General features: G+C 55.6%; 1 protein-coding gene across 12 annotated transcripts in view; it reads right to left on the minus strand.

Annotated features, from left to right (window-relative positions):
• The window catches only part of RAP1GAP2 (RAP1 GTPase activating protein 2), a 51,453-nt gene that overhangs the window by 21,216 nt on the left and 16,580 nt on the right, over positions 1 to 13,657 (minus strand). For 3 of the 12 annotated variants that reach the window (XM_088176862.1, XM_014881191.2, XM_088176861.1), the window contains exon 1: positions 5,636 to 5,754. The exons of 7 other annotated variants lie outside the window; for them this stretch is intronic. In XM_088176862.1, the coding sequence (XP_088032988.1) occupies positions 5,636 to 5,739 (104 nt within the window). In that variant the 5' untranslated portion in view covers positions 5,740 to 5,754. Of the gene's footprint in view, positions 1 to 5,635; positions 5,755 to 12,707; positions 12,827 to 13,657 lie in introns of those variants that run through there. 2 more of the 12 variants (XM_014881198.2, XM_088176863.1) reach the window with 2 other exon arrangements.

Genomic DNA, 13,657 nt, shown 5'->3' on the forward strand with positions numbered 1-13,657 from the left:
GCAGAATTCCTGTCCTGCCCACCCATTCTGTTTATCAAGCTCCTTCCCTTTCTGCTCTCCACAAGCTCACCATGTCTCCACTGCTGAAAAATGCCGAGGATGACAGATTTTCCTTGTTTGCTCTTTGACTTTCTAGGACACTAAAGCACAGCCTGATCTGGAGCAAAGCACTCATCCCCTGCTCTCCTTGCTTTGAACCCTGAGCTGTGCCTGATTGCACTCAGCTGCACAGTGGCCTCAAAGGCACAGAACAGACACGACTTCGAAAAGATTAAAGTTACAGGGATGCGCACAAATAATTTGATTTGATCTGGGATTTGTAGTGGGTTGCCATAGCATCATATTCTAAGTATTATAAAATCACCCAACTTAACAACATGTTCCTCTGTCACATGCTGGCTGCTTCTTTGGGGCCAAACTGCTGGAACTGCTCCTGCAGTTCCGGGAGAGCAAAACAAGCCCATCCCCAGCACTGCTTGGAACGGCCTCTGCTGTGAATCTGTTGTGTTAAAGTCCAAGCACAGACGCCGATGATTCAGCCCGCCATCAGCTGGGGCCAAGGGCCGGCCCATTTCCCAAACCGATTGCCCCCAGGGGGTGATAAATGAATCGGGAGGACGATTAGTGTGTCTTTGTGCAGCCCTCGGGGATCCCCGGGGCCATCGGGGGCTCACAGCAGCCCCACGGTGACCCAGTCCCCAGCGGACACCGAGGCTCTCTGCAAAGGCACAGCAGAGGTGGCAGGTGCCCACTCCAGCCACGACGGGCTCTGGGGACACCGGGCAGCTCCGCAGGCACTCACCTCTCGCTGGCACCACAGGACACACGCAGCTCCAGCACTGACAACGTAACCAAAGGTCCCAGCGCTGTGTTCGCTCCCTAAGGGGGCACCTGGCAGGTACCAGGGGGCTCTGCCTGCCCCTAATGCCCCCAGTGCCCCTAATGCCCCCTGGCCACAGCACCAGAGCCCAGGATGGGCCAGAGCATCCTCCGGAGCTGGACACCAGCCTCTCCAGAAGGAAACGTGGGCATCACTTTCGTAATTTCATTTCTTTGTTTTTCTCATTAGGCAAATTAAGAGAGAAGGAGAAGAGAGAATTAGAATCCTGCATACTTAGTAAATCTAATTAAGGAAATACCTTAATGCAGTTATGGCAGGGCCGACTGCAGGGTTTCCGAACAGAGACTGAGATCACCCCAGCCCCTCCTGGCACTCTGCTCAGGGGACCTGTTGCCAGTTCTCAGGGAGGCAAATCCCACCTGCCAAGGGCTCCTGGCTCCTTCCAAGAGGGGAGAAAATGGGGATTTTTTCCCCCTCACTCTGGGGGAAAAACATGGGCACTGGTGAGCTCCCAACACAGCAAGGGCAGGTGAGGTCTTTCTCTTTAAAGCATCTCTGATCACAGTCCTAAAGCACCTTCAAAATAATATCCTCTATTTTGTAAACCCCACGGACATACTGAAATTCTGATTGAAAAGTCCTGTTCAGCACAGAGCCAAGGCTGCCTGGACCCTTGCAGTGTTCCCATCCAGACCCTGACTGAGTGCACACTCCTCTCATGCTCTCTCAAGACAAAGCCTAATGAAAAACCCCTAATGCATCCCACCTCCTCATTTTGTCCATCCTGTTCATTTCCCAGACAGGCTCTAAACCAGCACAGTGCATTTAGATAAATCACAGGTGGGGAGGGGAGATACCAACATACTTCCTGACATGGTGAAATGCTCCACGACTTATGGTTGGCTCTACCCCTGTCAAGACGTGCAAACGAGATGGGAGCATCCCAGGTTACCTGTATGCCCGTGCTTAATTCCACAGCTCAAACCTGGCCTAAGGAGGCACCAAACTCCTGCAGCAACAAGTTCTGCCTGTCAGATGCCTCATCCTTGAGAAGGTCAGCAATGACTCTCCTGTAAATTAACAGCCTCTATTTTTGGACTCATCATTTTTTATCCTTGATGGGCATCACCTTGCCAGCTGCTTCCTTTTTCATTTGTTTAATATTCCATGCCTGGCCTCATAAGTTCTCAGAGGGGACTGTGCTTCCATATCACTTTCCATCCTACCCTGCCTGGGTTTATCCCTGTCCACAGAGCCGTGGGAGTGGGGCACAGGCTGCTCGTCCTCCCTCTGGGGGGGCTCCTCTCCATCCCCCACACAACTGGGACCGACCCCTGGCTCCTGGGACACGAGCACCTGCTGGCACCAGGCACAGCAGCAGTGGCCAGGAGCCCTTGCCAGCTGCTCACAAAAAAAAAGCTCAACCAAAACTGTGGGGTTTTTGCAACACAGACAAGGGCACCTTGCTGTGAGTTTACACCTGGAAATCTGCAGTGAGTGCCTGAATGAAGAACCTTGCCCTGACTTTGAGCAGCTCTCCACCCAATCCCAGGATGCCAGGCAGGCAAGATCTCGCTGCATCATCACTCATCCCAGGGAGGACAGCAGCAGAGGACAGGCACTGCTGCAGGCTCCCACTGAGGTCACACAGTCGTGGGGCTCCAGAATCCCCCCAGACATGGGGTCCAGCCCAGGCCCTCAGTGCTGCAGAGCCGCCAGACCCTCGGGTAGAGCCCCTGCCATGGAACATCTTCCCTAGAAACTGATTTACCTTGTTATGTCCTGGCTCAGCCTAGCCCTATTCAGCAGTGTTGCCTTCTCACATCAAAGCCTGAGAGTCAGCAAAAAAAAAAAAAAAAAAAAAAAAAAAGTGCAGCATTTCCTCATCTACCTTTCTTGCAATAAATTCTGTATTTGCAAACTGCCAGCCTGCACCTGCACACACACTGTCCTTGGAGCAGGACCGCAGCCCTGCTCAGAGAAAGGTGACATTTAACTGCCACTGGGCTTGGCTTTAATTGCCCCTCAGAACAGCAAATAAAACATTGTTGAACAGTTCAGAGCGTCCCACATGGAGCAGGATCCCTGCTGCCTGCACTGGCCATGGGGTCCCTGCTGCACCACCCTGCCGGGGAGGGGGCCAGCCAGGAGCTGACTCCGGCTTTGCCTGCACCTCTACAGCCCCTGGAATCCTCCCCACTGGCCAAGGGCTTCCCACCGGGCCGGGCCAGGCCAGGCCGGTGAGGCTCCATGTGCATGTAATGGTGAAAAAAGTTAAAATGTTTCACAAAATGTGCTGCCTACTCTCCCTTGCTGGAACACAGAAAGTGGCAATTTCCTGCAGATCTGGGTAAATCAGCCAAGGCACTTGCAGACATTTTCAGACCAGAAGGCTCGTCTGATCCTATTCCTGCCAAACCCGAGCCAGGAGCCTCGGGCAGCCGTTTCTGAGCTGATTCAATAATTTGCAAATTGCAGAGAGCAGCTCCCAGAAAGCAGTGTCTCCAAACGCCGTGGGACTGGTGCCAAAGGGCAAAGGGAGCCTGCGAGTGGAGAAGTGCCCCACACCAGGCACCCACCCCCAGCTCTGCCCTGGGAGGGCACAGCCACCTGAGCATCACCTCACCTGCCTGTGGGACAGTCGGAGAAATTCATTTAGATAGAAATACAGTTCCAAATCCCGGGCTTTCGGAGCAAAACAGGAACAGGGAGGATTCCCCCAGCTGCAGCCGCCCCCCTCAGACTTCCCCACTCCTCCCCTCCAGCTCAGGTGTGCAGGGGAGGCACAGGTGAGAAGAGTGCAGGTGGAGGGGCAGGTGAGCATCACCCAGCTCCGCCAGGGGAGCCCGGTGTGTTGTGCTGCACTTTGCTGGGTTGCTAACAAGGAAGGGACCTGGGCCACCACAGACTCCGCAGCTGCCTCTGATCCTGCCAGGCTTGCATATGGCTCATGGAAAGCAAAATTCAATTGCAAATGCAGAACAAAGACTGAATGTAGGAGGGAAAAAAGCAAATAGGAGCAGGTGGAGGAACAGAGTCCCTTTTGACGATGCCGCTAGCAGTCCCTTCCTTTTCCTGCAGATTATGTCACTTTGATGGCCCTGGCAGCTTGCATAAGATGAAACAACCACCGTAAAGCACTGCTCGAATTCTTGCAATCACTCCCATGGAGGCTCCTCAGTCCACGGCAGACAGAAAAAAAATCTCCTCAGGGTCTCGTTCTCCCCTTGAGATGTCTGTGTGATTCTTGTACTCAGTAAACCCCACAGCAAGAGGCACACTGAGACGTTTTGTGCACAACATGATGCTGGGGAAAAAACAAAAAGGAAAACCAGATTCACACATCATGGGGCAGATTCCTGTGCAAGTTCAGAGCCAGGTTTTTTCTAAGCACTCCAGTGTCATGCTGAGCTCATTCATAGAAACCTGGGACCTGGGGGAAGGACAACTCTTTGGCAAAGTCTTGCTCGGTGTGACTAGTAAAGCACACCCTGCCCTTGAGGCAAAGGCAGGATTGGCCAAGGTGGGCACAACATCCAGAGGATCCAGCGTCACTCTGCACCGGGACAGTCCCCAGACACGGGGGGTTCTGTGCCACACGTGAAAGGAGCAGAGACTTCAGCTCACCCCCCAGCCATTACTGCTGCTCACCCAGGACCTGCAGGTTGGTTTTTTCCAACTGTTCTGCTTTGATCATCTACCTAATACCCCAGCAAGGGAGAGGAAAATGTCCCAAACCAGTGACACAGGAACTCCCCAGGAACGCCAATGTTCAGTCTTTAGAGCATCGCTGAAATCCTGCTCTCCATGGCACCAGCTGCCCAAGGCAAAGTCCCTATGCCAGCAGCACTGGAAAATGGGGTGTAAACCCTGCAATCCACAACTGATGGCAGACAAAAAGCTTCAGCTCCCGTCACCTCACTCTAATTTTTCATGCTTATAGATTAGGGAGTGGGAGAATATTTTACAATAACGATTCCAAATAATCAATTCTTCATTCGAGTTTGGTACAAAATCACAAACTGAACCAAGAAAAAAAAGAAACAAAAAACCCCCTCAGCCTGCAGCAGTGCCCATATTGCTTCCACCCCGAACCAGAGGTGCACACACTGCGAGGTTCGGGTGCATATTTCTGACTATTTTTAACAGCGAAGTTGCCAGAGCAGCAGAGTCCTGGAGGAGAAACCTCCGTGCCCGGGCAGCCCGCAGAGATCAGCGCGGGGTCAATCTCCGAGGCCGCAGGGGCTCCCGAGCGGAGCGGGGGGAGCGGCGCCCGCGGAGCAGATGCCAGCTCGCACAGCCCTGCGAGCAGGCCGCTTCCTACGGCACAAAGTTGGACACCAAGTACAGCCCGCGGTTTCGGCAGTGAAAGATGAAACCATTTGTCAGCTGTTCCCGGCGCAGACAAAGCTGCGGAGCCGAGTCCCGGCAGATCCGCCGGCACGGGAGCCCGAGGGGCCCTGAGGATGGCGCGGCTGCTGCCGGCGGGGCCGGGGCTCACCTGGCACACCCAGCACCGAGCGGTCCCGGTAACCCCGGTAATGTCGGTGCCCGGCTCCGGCACCGCTGCCAGCACACACCGCGAGCGGGTCACGGCACTGCCGGTACCGGCTGCCCGGTCCCCGGCACGGCTCCGGCACACAGCGCACACCGCCAGCGGGTCACGGTTATCCCGGTGCTGCTCCCCAGCTCCCGGCACCCCCTCCCCGGTAATTCCATCCGCCGCTCCCGCGTCCCCCCGCAGCCCCCGGGCTCTGCCCGGCCGGCGGTACCGAGCGCTGCCCGCGGCGTCACCTTCTCTCGCTGCTCTGCCGGGAGCGGTGCAGGAGCCCGATCAGCACCACGGCCGCCCGCACCCCCGCGCGCCGGGACCGCGTCCTGCCGCCCGCCCGGGACATCCTCGCTGCTGCCGCCGCCGACCGAGCGCCGGCACCGGCGGGGGCGGCAGCGCGTCCACGGCCGCGACCGCCCCCGCCCCGCGCCGCCCCGCGCGCGCCCCGCGCCGCCGGTAACGAGCGCGGGGCCGGTAACAACGGGAGCGGGGCCGGTAATAACGGGAGCGGGGCCGGTAATAACGGGAGCAGGGCGGAATGGCCGCAGCTCTGCCCCCCTCCCCTCAGGCCGGGGGTGTGTCCGCAGCCCCCCGGACACCCCCGGGCCGGCTCTGCGGGCGGGCGGGGCTCTGAGCGCGTCACGGGCACCGACCGTGCGCGGCGCAGCCTCCGGGGCACCCCCGGTACCGAGACTTCCCCGGCCGCCACAGCCCGGGCTCCTCACGGCGAGAAGTGCCAGCACAGCCCCTCCAACCCCCGCCGGGGAGGACTCGCTCCTGCCCCACAGACGGGCTCCTCACCGCAGCCAGCCCCGCAGGAACCCCCGGCTGGTGCCAGCCTGGCTCTGCCATCCCTCCGCCAGGGCGAGCATCCCTTCCCCCCCAGCCCAGGCTGCAGCAGCGGGACAGCACGGGGCCTCGAGCCTGGCCCTCACACCGGGAGCTGACACACAGCTCCCTCAGGAAATGAAGTCTTTTTTTTTATTAAGTAAACTGTAAATTATCTACTTCTCACCTCAGCACCTTTCCCTGGAAGTCCTTGTTGCCGTGGTGATAAAACACCCAGGTCCCTCTGCCCCCCTTATCTCACCTTTCTTCTATGCCAGTTTAATTTTCACAGGAACTCGACACAGGACAAGCTACAACACTTTGAGCAACTTCCTAGTCCGAGAGATGAAAGCCCCATCCCTGTGCCAGCAGGTGTGAGATCATACATGAGAACATCCACCCAGCACAGGGTACTGGCACCTGCCCAAAGCCTACTGCTTCTCCTTATCCCTGCAGCCATTAGGAACAGTCGGAACGAGCCTCCTGCACCTGGTCCAGCCCACTGCCCTGGGTGGGTTTAACCAGCCTGGCCTCGGAGCAGGGAGGGCAGAACCTCTCTGGCAGTGGCACACAGGGCACGGCCCCTGGGGAGCTGCTCCCAGTGTCACAGCCAGGTCAGGGCTCGGGTTTGTTCCTGCCACAAGCAGGAATCTGTTGTGGGGCACACACAGGCTGCAGACAACCACATCCACCATCCATTGAAGCAGGACCTGAGCAACTCCGGGGGAAATGGTGAGAAAGGCCCCCTGCTCCCCACCCACAGAGCAAGAGCCCAGCACGGAGCAGGAGCTGCCTGGAAACCCCCGGCTGGGGCAGTCAATCATTAACAATGCATGGGGCTCCCCTGGCAAAGTCTGTAATAAATGTGTTTGCTCAGGAAAAACAGCTTGCAGAGGCCACAGAACACATCTGGCAGGGAACAGCCACTGCTGCTGCTGCCCCGTCCTGCCTGCCACCCTGCTGGAGATCAACTCAACTCAACTGATAACCTCCGTTCTGGCCTTCTCTACCAAATGTTTCAGCAGAATCTCTAATCAGACGGATTCTTTAAATGCAACAACAAAATCCCTATCATCACCGTAATCTCTTTCTGTAAATCAGATAAAAACAGGCGTGATGTTATTTTTGTCAACACACCACATGAATTCACCCCAGATGAACCAGACAGCATTTCAGCGTCACCACAGCACCCATCTGACCTACACCGTGCACTTGGAGCACTCCAGAGAGTCAAGACTCAAAGCCAAGATCAGTATTTTTTGTATTTCACCACATCTCAAGGCCCCTGGGGAGACAGAGGCAGTAGCACCTCCAGCAGACAAGTGTTGAGGTACCCATTTCCACACGGGAAAAACTCCAACTCATTCTCCAAAAAATCCGAAATGCATTTCTGTCTCCTCAGAACAACATCAGATGATGCCAAACTCTGCATAGTGGTGAGAGAACCTAAGTGGGTAAGAGGAATGGATCCTGCTAAACCTGAGTGCTACCTGCACTGCCAAACCTTTCAGTAAAGTTTTTGGTGGATCAACAGATCTCTTCCTGCAGAAAATATCTGTCTGCTTTCCTTCAAGCTGAAGCTATCAGTCTGATAAATTTCTCAAGCATAGAAAAGAAAAAAAAATAGATCCTATTACTGTGCCAAATTACACCAATTCTCCAGCACCTCATTAGTTTCCAGTTAATGGAGGGGGAGGGGGGGTTAATTTGAAATATTTCGTTCTCACATTAAACAGGCAGATTCAAATTTCATTGAGTCTCTCTCTCCAGAGACATTTTCCACATCTCCCCTCCCCTTTTCCAGGCAAGTTAAGTATTAATCTCCTCTTGGTTTATGCTGAAGTGGCTTTGTATTGATTTTTAAAGATGTTCAATTCTCTCCTATTTGGAAACAGACAAACGCTTTGAGCAGAAACTCAGCCAGGTTCCCTCTCCATCCAAACACAGCCTAGCCCTCAATGGAAGTAATTGCATCTGGACTCACTGAGCTGATTTGTAATTTCTAGGCTGAGGCAAGATAATAGATGGCGAGGGGCTGAGGTGGGCTGGGTGCTCACACAGGGAAAAGGAACAGGACATCACCCCCGGCTGTGACAGACCCTGCAGAACCTGCCCTGCATTTCTCGGGTTCTGCATCCGGTAGCTGCTCCAGGATGGAGCAGGGCAGGATGGCAGGGATGCCCAGGACGGGGCACAAGGTGGCAGGGCTGGTGCACCTGGAAGCTCCCACCCTGCCCGTCTTCCCCTGCCTCGCCCAACCTCCCGTTCCCGCAGTGATGCCACCAAAGCATCCATCACCCTCCTGAATGCTGGCAAGAGGGCCAGCACCCCCAGAACCTCTCCAGATGTCCCAAAGGACATCTCCAAAACAGAATGCTGCAGTTCAAGAGCCTCCAAGTTTCCATCCTTCCTGTAAAACATCACCCCTTCAGTCACTAAATTACCTCCAGGGTAAGCAGTTGTCCCTGTTTTATGAAGAAATGCAAATCTCTTGAAAAATGCCCTGACATTTTTGCATCAGAGAAAACAGCTTGGCAGCGAACTAGGGAGCCTGAGGGGCTGGAGGGAGCACAGGACAGGTCAGGACAATTACACAATTACACAATTAATACATCACCTGGCAGCTGCCTGGACACTGCTGAGAGAGAAGGATCTGAAAACACCAGAGCAGGACAAGATTGAGCCTTTAGCCCTAGGAGTGCTGAATCTGCCACGAATAAATGACACTGTTAAGATTAATATTATTATTATGAGGCCATTCATTTATATAATAACTTTGGCTTTTGTATAGATGCTGCTTTGAGATGAAATCCCCATAGGTGAGCAGCCCATCAATCTTCCCCAGCCACCTGCACAGGGCCCAGCCCCGTGCTCTCACCTGAGCTGCAGTCACACCTGAGCTCAGCTCTGGAGGCTCAGAGCCTCCTCAGACAGCGCAGGATCCGTCCCTGCCACCCCCTGTGCCTTCCTGGGCACGAGATATTTCTGGTTCCCTCTCTGACGAGGGACAGTGCCAGAAATACACGAGCTATGCCAGGCATTTGCCACAGCCGGGCTGGAGGCGAGGCCAGCCCATCCCGCAGCACCGAGCCTGAGCCGCCCGGGAGCCCAGAAACCTGCCCGGGGAACCCAGAAACCTGCACAGGGATCTGCCCTGGGAACCCAGAAACCTGCCCGGGGAACCCAGAAACCTGCCCGGGGAACCCAGAAACCTGCACGGGGATCTGCCCTGGGAACCCAGAAACCTGCCCGGGGAACCCAGAAACCTGCACGGGGATCTGCCCTGGGAACCCAGAAATCTGCTCTGGCCCTGCCCCACCACCTTGGGACCCTTGGCCACTGCCCAGGCACTCACCCAGAGCCCCCCTCTGGGCACTGCCCCTCACCTGAGCACAGGCACCTGCACTGCCCAGGTGGGACAGCTGAGATGGGGCAGCTGCACCAGCACCGAGCACTGGGAGCCGGAGAGGAAAAAACGAGACAATGCAACAAAACCCAAAAATAGTAACTGTGTCCCTGCAAAGGAGCAGCCACATCCCGATTTCCCCGGCACGGTAGAAACGGATTTGGGAGCTTGCAAACGAGGGAGAAAGCGATTACAGTGCTTCAATCAGTGCTGCAGGAGGAGGATAAGAGGGCATCCACTTTTAGAGAAGTATCACAAGAAATAGAGCTTTAGATTACATTTCATCTAGCCCCAAGTAATCTGATTAGAAATTTATTTTATGGCTTCAGTTAGAAAGACATGAAGGAAATCCCAGGAAAGCACAGAGGCAGCTCTTGCATGCAGGCAATGAGAGACAGAGCACAGTGAGACGGGTGTGACACGCCAGCAGCCACCGCGTCACTTCTGAGAGATCGCATCGGTGTGTGCCAAGGCGTGGGGCAGCCCCAGCTCCCACCCCACACTGGCAAAGCCCCCCGGCACAGCAGTGCCCCAGCCCTGATGGCTCCTGAGAGAGGAGCAGGGTTGGGGTGCAAGAAAGCAGAAATTTGTGTGGGGAGCTCAAGGAGGAGCACCCAGACCACGGGTTTGCCCTGTCCAGAGCCCATCCCTGCTCGAGGGCAGCTCCAGAGCATCCCAATGGACCCGTGTGTGACACACTCAGCCAGACCAGCCCCAAAGGGGGTTAGACCCGAGCCAGGCCCAGAACTTTGGGAGAGCCTCCAAAGAGCAGTGACCGAGCCTGGAACACTTGAACACGAGTCGGGTGACTTTCCAAGGTTTATCAAGGCACAAAGCAAGCTGTGGGTACAAGGAGCCTCTTGTACACCTCTCCCAGCCATTGTGTGCCACTGGCTATGAGCCAAACACCACCCTGTAACTGAGACAGCTCGAGTGGGTCACCCCTGGGCTCTCCCTGCCCAGCAGCCTGGCTGTGTGGTGGCAACTGGGGGCAGCAACAGCCACAGCACAGCTGATACAGAACGAGGAAGTCATGGCCATGACAGCAGCACAATTGCATGGAAATTGTGTTCCTGATAATTTGGGGTGTTTCTCCCTGTGAACACAGGCCTCCTGAAGAGATGAGCGCCAAGATTTCAGCATCCAATTAAATTAGATCAAATCAGCAGGGGAAATTAGTCTCTGCAGCATGAGCAGATCTTCTGAATTCTACTAGTAAATCAGTGAGCTAAATGTCACCATTCATCAGTAGCATCACTAATAAAGCCAGATTTGGGAGGCACAGCCACTAACATGTGCCACCCACCAGCAGCACCAGCACCCTGCTCAACCCCTGCTCCCCTACAGAGCAAAGGCCAGCCCTGGGTGTGCCAATCAATCCCCAATGGTGTCCTGAGCTGTCCATATGTGACTGTAACCCCAGTGGAGCAATGCAGGGTGTGGGCACTGAGGGGTCCCAGTGCCCCGGGGTGGCAGCAGGAGCAGCAGCACCCACGCTCCAGTGACTCCTGGAGACGACACAGTCTCAATTACCGCCTCCCTCACGCACCCTGTTTGATGTGAAAGCATTAAAAGACATATAATTTGTGGAGCTAAAACACAGGTATTATCTCTGACACATCCATACTACAGGGAACGTTCTGAAGTCAATCACATCCAGGGGTTTCTGCTGCTCTACAGATTCTTCCTTGCCTCTTGCTCCAAATATATAAAAGATGGAAAATGAAGCAGTTTTTAGCAGCACCACCATCTTCCTCTTCAGATCACCTCACACTCATCAGTGATTGGGAACAAGAGACCCAGATCAGCTTGTCAGGGCTTTAGAAAGAGGGCTCTGCACCCCAAACTGGAAAGGATTAACACCATGTTGTTGTAGGAGAAAGGAGCTGTCGTGGTCCCTGGTGTGACACCAGTAACATTTGAGAGGAACGAGACAGGACAGTGCCTGAAAGGAATGACCTTTGAGACTTCACAGAGACTCAGAATATTGCTCTGACCTATTCAAGCACCTGCCAAGCCTCTACGTGTCTCTGCTGGGTGGGAGTCTGAGATGAGCCATGTTTTCACAACAGGCTTTGGAAGATGTGAGTTCCTTGGGTATTGTGTGGGTCACTGAGAGCATCTCTGGAAATAAAACAGCAGAGATGGAGAGCCCATTTACAGTGCAGGACCGTGGCCCTGCCAGCCTTCCCGTGGCACAGGAATGCCGCTGGGGGCCAGTGCCTGCCCATCCCTGCCAGGACCCTGCCAGGACCCTGCCAGCCCACAGGAAAAGCGACAGCCGGCGGGAGCGGTAGAGTAATTAACGAAATTATCATCAGGAATAAACCACGGGCCTTGGCAGGATGCCTGCAGTGCCACGCCAGCACTGCCTACCCTGCTCTGGGCTCCTGGGCTGGGCAGGGATGGGGCTGCTCATGCCCCCAGATCACACCACCCTGGTGGCACACGAGTGGGCACACGGCCAGGGCCGAGGGGAGCCCAGCGGGGCAAGAGCCCCTGCAAGCCCTGCCTGGGTGACCTCAGTGGCTGCTGCAGCCAGGGAGGGAACCAGGGGCAGATGGTGCCTCAATCACCGCAGCCGCCACCGCCCCTAAACCCATCAGGACAATATTTGCTCAGAGGTGCCCGCTCCCCGAGCAGCCGCCCTCCCACTGCAAACAGCTCTGACAGCCTCTAAATACGGCAGGAGGGAAAACCGGCACAGTTTATTAGTTCTGAGACAGAGCTAAAAATAGACCCACGTGGGGCTGCTCAGTCCTCTGGGCAGATGTAATTGTGGATAATCTAGCTTTAAATATGGGGAGGCTGTCTGACAGCAACAACAACATTTTAGCATATGGACGGGGCGGCACTCACGGGAACGTCACCCCCAACGTCACCGGGAGCAGCGCCCGATCCCAGCCCAGCTCTGCTGATCCACGGCTGGGCTCTCTGCAGAAATGCACCCTCACATAACCCCAGTGTCTACAGCGGGTCACTAAGATGAGAGCACAGAGTCAAATACCACGGGGGAGCATCAGTGGAGCTGTGCCAGCGCCCATTCCCCCAGCCTGGAATTTTATATAGCTGAGGCTTACCAGATTAAATGGCTGAAACACTGCAAGTCCTCGGAGCTGACAGCACCTTCCTCCTCCTGTGAAAGCTTCCTGTGTCCCAGGCAGGCTGTGAGACGTGCTGGGAGGATGCTGTGGGTGCAGGGCTGGGTGTGGGCAGGCAGCCAGGGCGATAACTGCCCTTCCACGAAGAGGGAAGCGCTCCCGCCTGCCTGCCGCAGATAGCAGCGAGACGCCGGCACCGGCTGGATTTTGTAAATCTCCCACCAGACCTCGGGCTGACGGGGAAGGACCGACCATGGCCCTGCCACCATCCTGGCAGGCAGCAGGGACCTGTCACCATCCCTGGGCACGCACCTGCAGTTCCCTGGCACTGCAAGGGAGCTCATCCCAGCAGGAAGCCAGCACCAGACCTGCTGCCAACACAAGCACTCATTTTTCCTGGCACACGACTCCGAGCTGCCAGGGCCCTGCACCCTGGGTGCACAATCGACACCCATCGAGAGACTCAGCCCGGCCCCGTTCTGCCCCTCCAGCCCAGCACGGGTTTTAACCGAGTCTGAAGTTTTCTCCAGGTCCAGGGCATTCCTTGCACCCTGGCCCTGCTCAGAACTTCCCCAGGCACAGTGACAGAACGGGGTCACTGCCAGCCTCCAGAATTGGCACAGCCATCAGGGCATGTTGCTGGTGGGGGTCACTGCTGGGGTTTGCCCTGGGCTGGCTCCAGCCTGGCAGCAGTGGAGAGCAGCAGCTCCAAAGAACAGAGATAGGGAGGCTCCCCGTGCTGCTGCTTTGCAGGAGTTCTGACAGCGTTTCCTTTGCATGTGCTTCTCTGGCTGAATATAATTGCAAAACATGCATTTACATGCAATTATCCATTTATGAAGTGTTAATAAGTCAAGGAATTTACTTAGATTGCAATCTGCTCACCAGACCTTGTCCTCGCAGGACCCAAGCACAAACCCCCAAGATCA

This window comes from Sturnus vulgaris, chromosome 21, assembly GCF_052056855.1.
Source record: "Sturnus vulgaris isolate bStuVul1 chromosome 21, bStuVul1.hap1, whole genome shotgun sequence".
Classification (NCBI taxonomy): domain Eukaryota; kingdom Metazoa; phylum Chordata; class Aves; order Passeriformes; family Sturnidae; genus Sturnus; species Sturnus vulgaris.